General features: G+C 38.1%; 2 protein-coding genes across 6 annotated transcripts; both read left to right on the top strand.

The window, feature by feature from the left end:
- Positions 1-824: 824 nt before the first annotated feature.
- Positions 825-6054, top strand: LOC124198241 (mast/stem cell growth factor receptor Kit-like). 5 transcript variants are annotated; one of them, XM_046593989.1, is made up of 19 exons: positions 825-1170; positions 1380-1761; positions 1838-2065; positions 2131-2288; positions 2362-2536; positions 2612-2778; positions 2859-3015; positions 3085-3258; positions 3332-3484; positions 3583-3689; positions 3759-4025; positions 4127-4271; positions 4345-4572; positions 4668-4812; positions 4861-4982; positions 5062-5180; positions 5240-5362; positions 5426-5555; positions 5622-6054. In XM_046593989.1, the coding sequence occupies exons 2-19, from the start codon at positions 1404-1406 to the stop codon at positions 5981-5983; spliced, it is 3318 nt and encodes a 1105-aa protein (XP_046449945.1). In that variant the 5' UTR covers positions 825-1170; positions 1380-1403; the 3' UTR covers positions 5984-6054. The 5 variants fall into 5 exon arrangements, with proteins under 5 accessions (XP_046449945.1, XP_046449944.1, XP_046449946.1 ...); XM_046593988.1 differs by having other exon boundaries at positions 826-1170; positions 1324-1761; XM_046593992.1 differs by having other exon boundaries at positions 830-1170; positions 1324-1761; positions 4879-4982; positions 5065-5180.
- Positions 6055-6846: 792 nt separating this feature from the next.
- Positions 6847-13819, top strand: LOC124198242 (transportin-1-like). Its single transcript, XM_046593993.1, has 19 exons — positions 6847-7372; positions 7521-7596; positions 7661-7899; positions 7975-8126; positions 8190-8271; positions 8339-8461; positions 8549-8728; positions 8796-9012; positions 9075-9227; positions 9292-9464; positions 9530-9841; positions 9929-10036; positions 10105-10263; positions 10332-10419; positions 10486-10584; positions 10653-10748; positions 11214-11289; positions 11497-11671; positions 11736-13819. The coding sequence occupies exons 1-19, from the start codon at positions 7268-7270 to the stop codon at positions 11841-11843; spliced, it is 2721 nt and encodes a 906-aa protein (XP_046449949.1). The 5' UTR covers positions 6847-7267; the 3' UTR covers positions 11844-13819.
- Positions 13820-14036: the final 217 nt, after the last annotated feature.

Raw genomic sequence — 14036 nt, forward strand, 5'->3', positions numbered from 1 at the left:
CCCATCACCGAAGGAGATGTTATGAGTCGCATCGACGCTTGTAGCGACGTTATTAAAAATCTACCTGTACCGATCGAATGCAGGAAACTGGATCTCAGTAGTAAGAACGTTTATTCCTCCAGTTATTTTTTTTCAACAGCTTAGCTGTGTGCATCAATCGCCCATCTCCCGAAAACAAATTCGTTGCCATCTGAGGTAATTAAGACAGGTGCCGTTCAGTATACCAAATACTTCAAGCCGGATCTCGATAGTTTTTCGGGTTTTTTTTTAATTAAAGTCAAATGATGATTGCTGGACGGTCAGCCTTGCCATCGGTGTAGTTGTTGTCTTGCAATGACGCGCTCCCTCCTCGTGACAATCCGAAGGAATCGGTGAATGAACCCCGTCAACGGAGTTGGTGCTGGTCACTGATGTGCGTACGGACTTCCTAAATTCTTGGCGTTGCGTATGGGTTGAGTTGTATGAGAAAACACGAAAGTGTCGAACCATGCTCTAATATAGGCTAAATTACACCTGACGACGGGACGGTCAATAGCCAAGTACTGTTGAGCGTTCATATCGTTTGTATCGATTTCCAACACTTGCTTCTCATTGTCAACTCTGTATCGTGAATTGACTCATCGATCACAAAATAACTAACCTCGCACCCATTAATTAATAAAGGGGGCTGCTGATAGCGTCCCGCTTTAGATAGTTACCGTAGTAGGTAAGTAAACAATTTTGTAAAAACAAACAATTGAGTGGAATCGGTTTTAAACTTTTGGTTTTCCTCTCAACTCCTGTACGTAATATTAGTCTTAACAACTTAACGTTTTAGAGGTCTTATACGAAAGACAAAATGTAAAAAATGTTAAAATTAGTATCGTTAAAGAAAATGATGAGGCTTAGTACGCAGCTGAATATAATTGTGTTATTCAAAACAGCCAAAAATAGGCTAGACGAAACACGCAAAAACTTGTTTGGAGGTCAAATGCTATAGGCTACCGCTGCAGGTGAAATGCTTTCTGTCCTATTGTGCCCCGTTATTGTGCCCAATGTTCTGAAGAAAAAAAACGAGAACAACACTTGTAGACCGAAAGGAGAACTGTAAAGACGCACAACATTTTCATTCGTGTCTTGCGTAATTATTTACGGGGAAATCCGTTCGGCTGGAAAATCTGTTTTGAAATAGTAGGCTGAGTAAATTTTGCAACCAGTAGCTACGTATTTCCTCGCTGAAAAATAGTAGTGATTTTAATCAAAGTGGGAACCATTGACTGTCACCTCAGACCTCGCGTTTGTTTACTCCGGTTTATTCAGTTATTACACTTTTCTTCTTTTAAGTTTTTTTGCAGTTGATTAGAGCCTGAATTATATTATAACGTGAGATATAATTCAAGTGAAAGTCAACAGGTGTAGTCAGTATGACAACGGTGAAAATGTCTTCGATGAACAATTGGCTTGGAATCCTTTTGTTATCAATGTTACATCTCGTGGACGCCGAGAATTTGACGGATTGGAACACTGGCGACGGCGGATTCAAGTGGCGGGCCAACTGTGATTTTCCCGGCGACGATATAGGTCAAGTTCTCTTAACAACTGCAACCCGAGAAGAGTGTGGCCGACTTTGTATTGCCAACCCGCAATGCAGCCACTTTGTGTTTGGTTATCTGGAAAAGTGTTACATGAAGAATACGCCATCAACGACACACCGTCAAGACATCGATTATGAAAGCACGGCCATTTGCGGTTTCATTCCCTGGAGATTTGAATCTCAAATTGGTATTTAAAAGCATAGCCATTGACAAAATGAATTTGAATCCAAATAATATTGTGAAAAAATATTTATGTTATTCAGGAAGGGACGACTGGAAATCTACAAGCGAAAGTGGTGCTCATAGCTGCAGTTTTTATGGCAACGACAGTTTGATTTTGACGACAGATTGCCGACAGGCTGAAGATTGCTCCCTATGGTACGACCAGGTTCTTCCCACTAATGGTTCAACAGCCTGTAAATTATTAGACGGAAATTCAGGATCGTGTTGCCCGGTGCTCCCTAAAATCACTATAAAGTTCCATGAAGAAAGTCTGTTTAAATTTTTATCCTGCTAAATGAATTATTAATTGATTCTTCCGTCTCTACTTTATTAGCGCAATACATTAAAATGATCCCCGATGAGAGGGAGCGAATAATCGACGCGGGAACAAATCTCACTCTGACGTGTGTCTACGCCTTTGAAGACGAATATCAAAAGAAAAATTATAATTTTTCGTGGGAAATTCCAGATTACTTAATCAAAAACACTGAAGTATAGATTGACATTTGACTTTATACCCTCGCACTTCATTTTTATCAAAATATTTTCTCTCTTGATTAAATAGTTAAGCGACTTGGACAGTCGTCTTCGCAAAACGTTTGGGAGGAACGAGACTCACATGACATCGACATTGTCCCTGGTAAATGCAAGAGCCAGAGACACTGGAAACTTCGGTTGCAAGGGCATCCCGTACGGAATTGCAAACACGTTTACCGTCAGTCAATACGTCTATGTTTTCAGTTCGTTATATTGTTCATAGAAAATTTTTCACTGTATAAAGGAATGGTCAATCTCTGAAATTATTTTATTTTAAGATGATTCGGAACTTGTTATTATTGAAGGCAACGAATTTTACTTCGAAATTTCTCAAGATCAAACTAATTTTCCCGTCAAGTGCATTCCAACCCATCCGGATGTCAAGGTTTCGCTCATCCACAGACATCAATACACAGCAAGAGGCCAAAACTGGTTGGAACCCAAAGTAAGTATACATTTTAAAGTCTCTTTGGCAATAAACTAAAATGATAGTAAATTAATATTGGGTTGCAAATTTTTTAACAGGCCGATTTGTTAGAAGAACTATGTTCGACTTGGTGTTTCAATAAAAAAAGTGGACTTAATCTCAAAAAAGCGAAAATCGACGACTCTGGCCATTTCGAATGCATAGGGACCTACAAAAATAAGACGAATTTACATAATTTCTATTTGTTTGTCAGTGGTAAGCTTATTACTAAATTGGTGTAGTCCGTTATTATACTCAGTCATTTACAAAATGAAAATCTAATAGGAATGGAACTGAAAGGAGTTGATGGTGCAGGTGATCCTTATTTTGAAGGAATTGACGTTACTTTAATTTGCCGAACTTACCAATATACCAAGTTCTCTTCTCCACCAAACTGGTCCTACCGAATTAATGGAAAAGAGCAGATTCACATCATTGATGAAAACAATTCACCTGAAGGTCTGAAGCTACTTTATTCGATTGCTGGAGTCATTCGCCTATTAATTTAAAGAATTACAAATAAAACATTCAGGTATTGAAATAAGAAAGGACTCATTTGACTATAGTGGTAAAACACTTTACGAAAATCAACTTCACATCTTCGACATCAGTCCAAAAGGCTATAGCTTTCAATGCCAAGGAAGTGGTTTCATTGATTATGTATGGAAAACATTTCTCGCCAAAGGTTGGTTGTTTAACCTTCCTTATTCCGGAAATAAAATTATTTCGATCGTGCTCAATCGCGTGCTAATTCGTCGTAATTCTGGCTTTGAAAATTTTCAGAATTACATGGGGACTTGAAACATAAATCTGTTCAATTAGAGAAAGATATCGCACAAAACTTGACTTGCTTCCTAGGATCTCAAAATGCTTCGACCAAATGGTTAAAGGTGAACTGTTTTCATTTAAAATTAATTCTTTCATTTAAAAACATTCATCAAGTATTACATTTACAATAGGATGAGAAAGAATATTCAGGACAAGTTTACTCCGTGGGCAACTCTTCAATCTTACCGCTTTATGGAAAGATGGGTGAAAGCGGAAGCTACGCTTGTCAGTGGAAAGTCAGCTTTCCAGGTGATGCGAAATACAGAAATTTCACCGTTTCTTTCCTCGATAAAATTCCAGTAAATGACAAGACCGTCACTATCGCCGTCCCTACAATATTTGCAATTTTACTTTTCATCCTATTTGTCTCCGTTGGAGTGAAATTTTATTATGACAAGGTAAACTTATGGAATTTATTATTTAGCAAGTAACGTCATCGGGAAACTTACCGACGTTCTTTCATTATTTGCTGCTGGCCATTTGAAATGTCAACCAAAAGAAACGACGAGTTTCACAGGAAGCGTTCGTTAGATTGCTGAATGGAAATGCCAAGCAAATTAATAACCAATCACCAATAGAAGAGCAAGTAGAATACCTACCCTATGATAGACGCTGGGAATTTCCAAGAAATCGTCTGCAACTCGGTTCATTTTTATTTTCTAGCTTCATACGTTAAAATTAAACGGAATAACGACTCTCATTACTGTAAACTTATAGGTATCCAATTGGGAACTGGTTGCTTCGGCCGTGTAGTCAAAGCGGAAGCAGTGGGACTCAAAGACTCTGAAGAAGCTGTCAAAACAATAGCTGTCAAAATGGTTCGGTCGCAAGCTAATATCGCAGCAATGGAAGCCCTCATCAGTGAACTGAAAATTCTCGTCTATTTGGGATCACACCTCAATGTCGTCAATCTACTGGGAGCCTGCACCAAGCAAATACACAAGGGTATAAAGATTAATAATTCGACCATGTTGTTGTTCGTTGTGTGTGTTGTGTTTGTTTTTTCTTCTTCTTATAAATCTTATTTTCCTTTTATATAGGAGAACTGTTTGTGATCGTTGAATATTGTCGGTTCGGCAATTTGCAAACGTTTTTGATTAACCACAGGAATAGTTTTGTTAATCTGGTGGACGAGTTTGGGAACCTGAAAACGCAACACGAAATTGAAAGTAACAATTTCACCAGGTAAAAAAGTTCATTCATGTTATTGTGACCTAATAAAAAAGTATTTAGTGGTAAACTAATCCACAGATCAAAAGCGGAAGAAAACCCATCGCAAGCAGAAACGAGCGATTTTCAAGCTTATGGCTGTTCTGGCATGAATTCATCCTGTGAAATTTTGAACGCCAATTTAAGTAAAAGAACATTCCATAATTGTTTTAAATTACTGTCAAAGGAAACCGACATATGGTATTAATCCTTCTATTTTTCTAGCAGATTTCAACCTCGAAGAAGAACTGGATGGAAATTTAGATCGGTCGATTTCAACAACCAATCTCATTTCTTGGTCTTTTCAAATAGCTCGAGGAATGGACTACTTGGTTAGCAAAAAGGTACTATCAAACAAATATCTATATCTTCACTTGCCATGACTCGGAATCCTATGGAAAAGGTTCTCCATGGTGATCTGGCGGCCCGCAATATTCTGCTCGCTGACGATGGAGTTGCAAAAGTGGCCGACTTTGGCATGGCTAAGAAAATGTATTACGAAGACTGCTACGAAAAAAGAGGACAAGTAATTCAAAATCAAAGACATACCCCACATGATTAATTACAGCAACATTTTGTGGCATGTCAGGGGTTGTTGCCGGTCAAGTGGATGGCCATTGAATCCTTGACGGATCGCATCTTTTCCAGCCAATCTGACGTGTGGTCGTACGGGATCGTTCTTTGGGAACTCTTTTCTTTGGGTCGAGTTCCCTATCCAGGTTTGACGTTTCCATCAATCATCAAAATGAATTGTAGAGGTTACGAATATGTTTCTGTTAATTTAGGTATGGACGTCGGTCACATACTCATGAAAGAAATTCTAAACGGATATCGAATGGACAAACCGGAACTGGCGCCCAAGTTCTTCGGGGAAATGATGGCCGATTGCTGGAAATCGGATCCGAAAGAGAGACCCACTTTCAGCCAAATGGAGAAGGTTATCTGCGGCCATATGGAGTCGTCGGTCAGCTCAGACTATTTGAATATGAACGCGGTATATGTGAAGCTCAACGAAGACAAGGAGAACGCTTCGCCAAAGGAGCATTTTGGATTGGCCAAGTTGTTGAGAGAAAAATCGGAAACTCAATCCAAGAGAGACGCCACGCGACACTCATCGTTTCCTATACGATTCTCCAAAAAAAGATGAGATGGGTGATGCACATGTGTGACCGAGCAATCTGCTAGCAATATATATTACTCGTTAAATTTCACCTCAAACAATTTGTTCATGGAATTATTGCGCGTCATTTTCCGTTTTTTGATGCAAAATTTGGCGGCGGGCGACGGCTGGATAGAGTATGGTATAGTGTAACATAGATGTGTACATAGAAGTCGTAGATGTCGATTGTCGATATAGTTAGAGACTATGGTGAGTGTGTCTACGTGGAGCGCACCAATCAGGGAGCTTCTTTCAAATTTTCAATAGCCAATGGGAATAAACTTTTGACAAGGATCAAATTGCAAGGAAATTTAAAATTTAATCAGACACGTTTCTAATCCTTGTTATTTTATTTGCATGTCCAATTTTAAAAGCTTAATTTCTTTAAATACTTTAACCTTAACTTTATTCAAACTATAGTATCAGGTTTTTTTAAAATGAATGATTTTCGTTCATAGCCGTTAAAATGAGGAATTTAAGTAAGAATGCTTAGTTCCTGTTTAATTTCTATTAAAAAAATCACGTGACCAGTTTCCCCAACCCCAAAACCCTTGGCAATGCGAAAACATTGAATTCTGCAGGTAAAAAGATATGCCTACCAATTCTACACGAATACGGACTGCGCATACTGATATGGCATATTCCGGCTGTAAATGTCGTATCTGTATGTCTGATTTCAACGCATTGGGGGTAAGCTTGAACATAGATATGCTTAAAATTTCGTTTTAGCGATACAAGATTATTACTCAAATTCATTTGTTTGGTGTTATCACTCTGGTGATAACACACCTTGTTAGGCAACGCTGACTTTCTAGTTCCATCGCTTCATTTATAGAAAAAAAAGCCGTAATCTGCTTTTGGAACTCCTTGCACCATGGTGCTTGCAGCCTTACACCTCCAATTCTGACTTCCAACTAAGAGCCTCGACTCGACGCCATTGACAAAGCGCGCCTTTGAATTGGAATAAGGGGATAGACGAATTGCATTGCTAATTCATTATTTTTCACAAAAACTTCGAAGTCAAGGTTATTTAAAAAATTAGCACACATCGTTTATTTAAATCAAATAAAGTTTTGCTCAATACCATCCCTCATCTCCAAGACTCAAATCCATTTGTGTTCGTCGTCATTGATTTCTGCCGCTAGGTGGCAGTGAAGTCCTGCCCAAACCAGCTTCAGGCGTCACGAAGAAGGGAATGGCATTACCCTCACTTTTTGTGACAGATGGGTAGGCTTTTAGTTCTAGAAGGCTAGTTGAAAAAAAACGTTCAACATGGCCGAAACTTGGTCGCCACAAGAAGATGGCCTGTGTCAAATTTTACAATTATTGAAAGAATCCCAATCACCAGATAATGCTACCCAACGCGCAGTTCAACAGGTATGTAATCTGGTTAATTAAATCTGGAAGTTATACATACACGAAATCCCATTTTTTCGGGAAGGGAAAACGGGCCGTTCACCGGTCTGCAGTTGTTTCAACATAGTTGCATGGTGGTTGTTATGAACATGTTTATTGATCTTTGTAGAAATTGGAAGAACTCAACAAATATCCAGATTTCAACAACTACTTGATATTTGTATTGACGAAGCTCACATCAGAAGGTAATTGGTTAAATTAAGTAATCAATAGTAATGCTAATGTTTTGTTTTTATGAATCTGACATAGATGAACCCACCAGATCCCTGAGTGGGTTGATTTTGAAGAACAATGTGCGAGCTCATTTTCATAAGTTTCCTGCCACCGTAGCAGATTTCATTCGTAGTGAATGTCTTTCTGCTATAGGAGATCCATCACCTCTCATACGGGCGACTGTTGGTATCCTCATCACTACCATCTCTTCAAGAGGGGAATTGGCTAACTGGCCAGAACTATTGCCCAAACTGTGCCAAATGCTTGATTCACAGGTTTTTTCTTGTTTACATTTTATTCTACTTAACTTTGTGAATTAATAGTCAATGTATGTTACTCTTGATTTCTAGGATTACAATGTGTGTGAAGGTGCATTTGGAGCCCTTCAAAAAATCTGTGAGGATTCATCAGAAATTCTTGACAGTGATGCGCTGAATAGGCCATTGAATATTTTGATTCCTAAGTTTCTTCAGTTTTTCCAACACAGCAGTTCAAAAATTAGGTAAACTTTCTCCAAGTGTAATGCTTTCAATGAAAAGGTGTTATATAATCTTCTTTGGTTTAGATCACATGCTTTGGCTTGTGTCAATCAATTCATTATGAGTCGAACGCAAGCTTTGATGATTCACATTGACGCATTTCTGCAGGTGATAAACTTCCTTACATATAATTTAGACTTAAATGTAAACTAAATATGAAAATCAAATCGTTTAGGGTTTAATGCATTTAGCTGCAGATGATGATGCAGAAGTGCGTAAAAATGTGTGTCGAGCATTAGTTATGCTTCTCGATGTTCGAATGGACCGATTAGTTCCTCATATGCATAACATAATTGAGGTATTATTTCTTCATTCTCTTGTTTTAAAATCGTTTGGATTGTTGCAAATTGACTATAAAAATGTTTTTTTTTTTCGCATTCTTCAGTATATGCTAGGTAGAACGCAAGATGCAAATGAAACAGTTGCTTTAGAAGCTTGTGAATTTTGGCTTTCGCTGGCAGATCAGCCTATTTGTAAGGAAGTTCTCAACCCTCACCTTGCTAGATTGGTTCCAGTTTTGGTAAAGGGGATGAGATACTCGGAAATCGACATAATCCTCCTCAAGGTTTGTCCAATTTGGTGAATTCTATCATGGGAAACGATTAAGTGATCTCATTATACTTGATCCACAGGGAGACGTTGAAGAAGATGAGATGATACCCGATCGGGAGCAAGATATCCGACCTCGCTTCCACAAGTCTCGTACTCATACGCTCCATCGTGAGGGTGCTGAAAGTGGTCGTCCTGCCAATGCGGATGGGGAGATTCCTGAAGATGATGAAGATCTTGAAGATGGTGACGAAGATGACGGCATGGATTCGGACAGCGCTCTTTCAGATTGGAACCTGAGTAATCTAATAGCATATGAAATACTTTTGTGTTTGAGTCTTCAACATTGAACTTTACTGTAGGAAAATGCAGTGCTGCAGCGCTTGATGTGTTAGCGAATGTTTTTAAAGACGACTTGCTTCCAGTGCTGTTGCCAATTTTGAAGGAGACTCTTTTTCATTCGGATTGGGAGATCAAAGAATCTGGAATTTTGGCGCTTGGAGCGATTGCTGAAGGTAAGCTTTTCTGCATTTTAATTTATATTAATCGATGTTAACATAAACATTTTTTATTTTTCAGGTTGTATGACAGGAATGGTAGCCCATCTTCCCGAGTTAGTTCCCTTTTTGATTAATTGTTTGTCGGAGAAAAAAGCTTTGGTACGCGCTATCACTTGTTGGACTCTCAGCCGCTACGCTCACTGGGTTGTGGGCCAACCTCACGATCAGTACCTCAAACCGCTAATGACCGAAGTAAGTGTGTACACAGTTGAAGGTATCAATTCAATAAACTTGCTAATGCATTTTGATTTTTTTAGCTTCTGAAACGAATATTGGACGGGAATAAGCGTGTACAAGAGGCTGCTTGTTCAGCGTTTGCCACTCTCGAGGAAGAAGCGTGCACAGAACTAGTACCCTATTTGGGTTTCATTCTGGAGACCCTTGTTTATGCCTTTAGCAAGTATCAACATAAGAACTTGTTAATTCTTTACGATGCTATCGGTACGCTGGCAGACTCAGTTGGTCACCATCTAAATAAACCCGACTACATTAATCTACTGATGCCACCACTAATCACCAAATGGAATGTGCTCAAAGATGAAGATAAAGACCTTTTTCCTTTACTTGAAGTATGTCATCGTTGCCAGGAATTCTTTTTTGTTCATTATTATTTTATTTTGTTTATAAACTTATCATTTTTTTTATTATTTTTTTAGTGTTTATCAAGCGTAGCGACAGCACTACAATCGGGATTTCTGCCCTATTGTGAGCCAGTCTTTCGTCGTTGCATTTCTTTAGTAGAACAGACTTTAAATCAGCACATTGTATGTTATCTGCATTTATTTCTTTAGAATTCATTTTATGAATTAATCGTTATAATTGATGTTGACAGGCCAGTATGCAGCAACCTGATCAGTTCGAAGCTCCCGACAAGGACTTTATGATTGTAGCCCTTGACCTTCTGTCTGGATTAACGGAGGGTCTTGGAGGCCATATCGAACGTCTCATCGTCGCATCAAATATTATGCAGCTTCTTTACCAAAGCATGCAGGTATGTATAAAAATGTTGTTTTGCTTAACCTGACTAATATCCTTCATTTCGTGTACGTTTCGTATCAGGATCCAATGCCTGAAGTTCGTCAGTCGTCGTTTGCTTTGTTGGGGGATTTGACCAAAGCATGCTTTCAGCACGTTCTGTCATGCTTACGTATGTTACATATTTTTCCCATTATATAAATTGAATGTGCAATCTAATATTTTACCGTTTGAGCAGCTGAATTCCTGCCCATCCTAGGACAGAACTTGAACCCGGAATTCATCTCAGTCTGTAACAATGCCACTTGGGCTATAGGGGAGATCGCGGTAAAACTCGGTAATCTATAACTTAAAATTGATACCCTATTTTTATACATTAGAAACTAATCAATATGATGATTTTAGGAAATGAAATGCACAACTATATTCCATTGTTTTTGAACCAGTTGATTGCCATAATCAATCGACCCAACACCCCAAAAACACTTTTGGAAAATACAGGTAAGAAAGAAATTTTTTGTCCTTATTAGAATTTTTCTCGAGTCCTCGAAAAAATGGACCATGAAAATTTAATTCTAGTTTATGTTGCGTTGCCAACGTGTTTTTTTTTTAAACATTGCTATATAATTTGAATTACTGTGGTTTAATTTTAATCCGATTCTTTTCAACGGGGGTGTTCAAACTTGTAACAGACATTTGTACGTAAGGTGATTTTCAATTAAGTTTTTCTTGTTGAATCCAAGCCTAAGTTACCTAAAGCTTCTGAAGTTTCTTTATTTGTTATTGCCATTGGTTTATTTGTTATTTTTGAGTGCATATTTCCTGTCCGAATACTTTTTTTTATTTGTGCGTCTTTTCTTTTGTCTCCTCCTGATTTCCCTTTTTGGATTCGTCCCGTTTGAAACCTAACCCAACCTCACCTCACCTCTGGCGCCGATATTCTGCCGTTTCCCATCACACCAATAGCCATTACCTTAGGTCGTCTGGGCTTTGTGTGTCCCCACGACGTGGCTCCTCATTTGCAACAATTCGCCCAACGATGGTCGGTTTCTTTTGCTAATTTTTTCTTTTCACTTTTTGATTAAATTTTTTTTTATTATTATCGTGGTTATTATTATTTTTAAACTCGTTTGCCACCCTTTTTGTGATATTTCCTGTGTGATAATCATTCGATAATCTCATCCCAATTTCTTATAAAAGTCTAGGCTGATTAGATGCCGATTCGTATAACATGTACTTTTATTTCAAGGTGTATGTCGCTTCGAAACATACGAGACAATGAAGAAAAGGATTCCGCCTTTCGTGGGATGTGCAACATGATAGCTGTTAATCCTGGTGGCATCGTGCACGATTTCATCTTCTTCTGCGACGCCGTCGCTTCCTGGGTCAGCCCGCGGCCTGATCTCAAGGAACAATTTGTCAAAGTAATTGAATATCTGTACATTTCCTTGGTCGATGTCTCCTAAGTGTGTCATTTGAAACTTTCAGATTCTCCAAGGCTTCAAAAGTCAAGTAGGTGACGACGGTTGGAAACGTTTTACTGATCAGTTTCCGCCACCACTTCGTGAACGCATGTCGCAACAGTATGGTGTCTGATGGCTGACTGCGTCCGTACTACATATTCACGGTGCTGGTCTCCGTCGGAAAGAGAAAAAAAAAGAAAAGCAAAAAAAAAAAAAAAAAAAAAAAATGTTAGCTGTTTTCTTTCAGGCTAAACATCGACTTTTCCTGCTCATTTCCTAACAAATTTCGTCATGGTAAAAACATGGTGAAATTATTCTTTATTTCTTGTAACTCGTCTTTTTGATTATTTTTCTTTTCCTGTTTTCTTCTGTTTCTTTTCTTTTCCAGGCTCTCTTAGCGTGGATGCCGTTCTTCTTTATTCTTTTAAGAAATTAGGTATAAAAATGTCTGGTTCTTTCGGATTTGGTCAGAACCATATTCCGAAATTGCAGATTGTGTGAAGATTTAAGCGTCCAAGTTAGGTTTGATGTATGTACCCTCGTAATTTTTTGAGGGGTTTGAATCCTTTATGGGCAGTCGTAATGTCATCTTCATTTGTTGGCCTTAAGCCCTCGGCCATTCATTTTTTCTGTTATGCTATTGTAATTGATTGGTTCGTGACAGGTTGCATCCGACCTTGTCAGACAGAATTATTTGAGAAGGCCTAGGTGTACGCTTGTGTTAGTTTTGTACTTCTTCATTGTTGGTAAAACTTCATACCACTGACCTCCAGCGCCATCTGATTTAGAATATGGGGAGGGGGGAAGGGAGGGCTCCGGTCAATTTTTGTTCAATCGTTTCAAAGCGTTTACTTATGTACTTAAAAACGCCAAAACAGTAGCGTTATCGTTCGCGCTCTTTGTCCTTTTTTTTTCTTTTTTTTTCCAAAATTCAATCGTTTGTTCCTCTAATTGATACCCAAGTAAAAACAAAGTTCATGACTATTAGCGTTCCACTTATAAATCTTCTTTAGAGGGAATTGTTTGCTTTTTTAAAAGGGAAATAAGTCTGTGATATCTGCACGCAATGCTCATCACTTTTTTGTCGAAATGCTTCAGTGCGTATGAGGAAAATCGTTTTTAAAAAAATAACTTGAGGCTTAAAAAAATAATAAAGACAATTACTTGAAAGAATTAAGTCAATCAAACTCGACCCCAGTTTCAAATTAGACGCGAACCAAAATTTTTTTTGTTTGTTCCAGGGTCGTGATTTGTTGTCTTGCGTATACGGGTTGGGTATAGGGAAATCAAAAACAAAAAAATTTCCTTTTTCTCGATATAGGCTTATTTGGTTTTAAAAATGGGATGGAATTTGCCTACTTTTTTTTTTCTCTCTTCTAGTCTGTAAGGTCGGGGTAACTTTTTAAGGGGACGCATTTCGTTGCCCTTTGCCATTTTATTGGCGTCGTTAGGATTTTTCTGAGTATTCACCATTAACTTGGTGATGGTATAGCGGGATAAGAAATTCGATCAATTGGGCAGGGTTAGAAAAAGAAGTCAAGTTGGCCACTTCAGAATGTCATGTCACACGTTGTGACTTGATATGCTTTACTTCACTTTTCATCTTTCCGATTTTTTCCGTTTCGAGAAATAAATCTTGATTTTGTTCTTTGAATTTCCATCTACAGCCACATTTCTCGTCCCCTAGGCCTTCACAATTCAACAATGTATAACTGCCCGTCATTGTTAGGCTATTTTAATATGTGTGAGTATGTGTATTTCTCTAATTGGTGAATGTTAGGACTAAATCTTCTATAGAAATGAGTAAATGATCATTAATCATACAAGTGTTCTGTTACTGTAGGATTTTCACACGTTTAAATGATTAAGTTATAAAAATTTGCCCTCGCTCGTCGTTTCTAGCACTTCGTAACAAGTTTCTTTCCTCATAATTGAATTGGCACATTTCTCCCATTGTGTGTCATGTCGAATGATCAATAGACGATGAAATTGCGTAGCGTTTTTTCATCGTTCCTTTTTTTTGTTTAGTTTCGTATGTCATGTCTTCTGATTGTCTACAAAATCATATTCAATTTTAATAAATTGTGGCCAATCTTTTAAACCACTAAACTTTTTTGAATTTTATTTTTATTATTAATGAGTTTTGGTGCGATTGTTTAGCTACTAAACATGTTTTCATTTTTTAAGTTATCGGTTTTCTCCCTTCCCCATAAAGATTTACACGTTTGTGTGTAGTTGTTTTCTAATTAGAACGATAGGTTTCTGCTACTGGACTAAACGTACGGAATGCCACACTAACTCAACATTTTTTCCGTGATTTGATTTT

This window comes from Daphnia pulex, chromosome 7 (genome assembly GCF_021134715.1).
Source record: "Daphnia pulex isolate KAP4 chromosome 7, ASM2113471v1".
NCBI classification, from domain to species: Eukaryota; Metazoa; Arthropoda; class Branchiopoda; order Diplostraca; family Daphniidae; genus Daphnia; species Daphnia pulex.

Excerpts from the sequence above, each read along its gene's own strand:
- LOC124198241 (XM_046593989.1), top strand. The coding sequence starts at position 1,404 with ATGACAACGGTGAAAATGTCTTCGATGAACAATTGGCTTGGAATCCTT. Across the intron at positions 4,573-4,667 it reads CACCAAGCAAATACACAAGG|GAGAACTGTTTGTGATCGTT; the intron begins GTATAAAGATTA and ends CCTTTTATATAG. Across the intron at positions 4,983-5,061 it reads AATTTTGAACGCCAATTTAA|CAGATTTCAACCTCGAAGAA; the intron begins GTAAAAGAACAT and ends CTATTTTTCTAG.
- LOC124198242 (XM_046593993.1), top strand. The coding sequence starts at position 7,268 with ATGGCCGAAACTTGGTCGCCACAAGAAGATGGCCTGTGTCAAATTTTA. Across the intron at positions 8,462-8,548 it reads ATATGCATAACATAATTGAG|TATATGCTAGGTAGAACGCA; the intron begins GTATTATTTCTT and ends CGCATTCTTCAG. Across the intron at positions 8,729-8,795 it reads TCGACATAATCCTCCTCAAG|GGAGACGTTGAAGAAGATGA; the intron begins GTTTGTCCAATT and ends CTTGATCCACAG.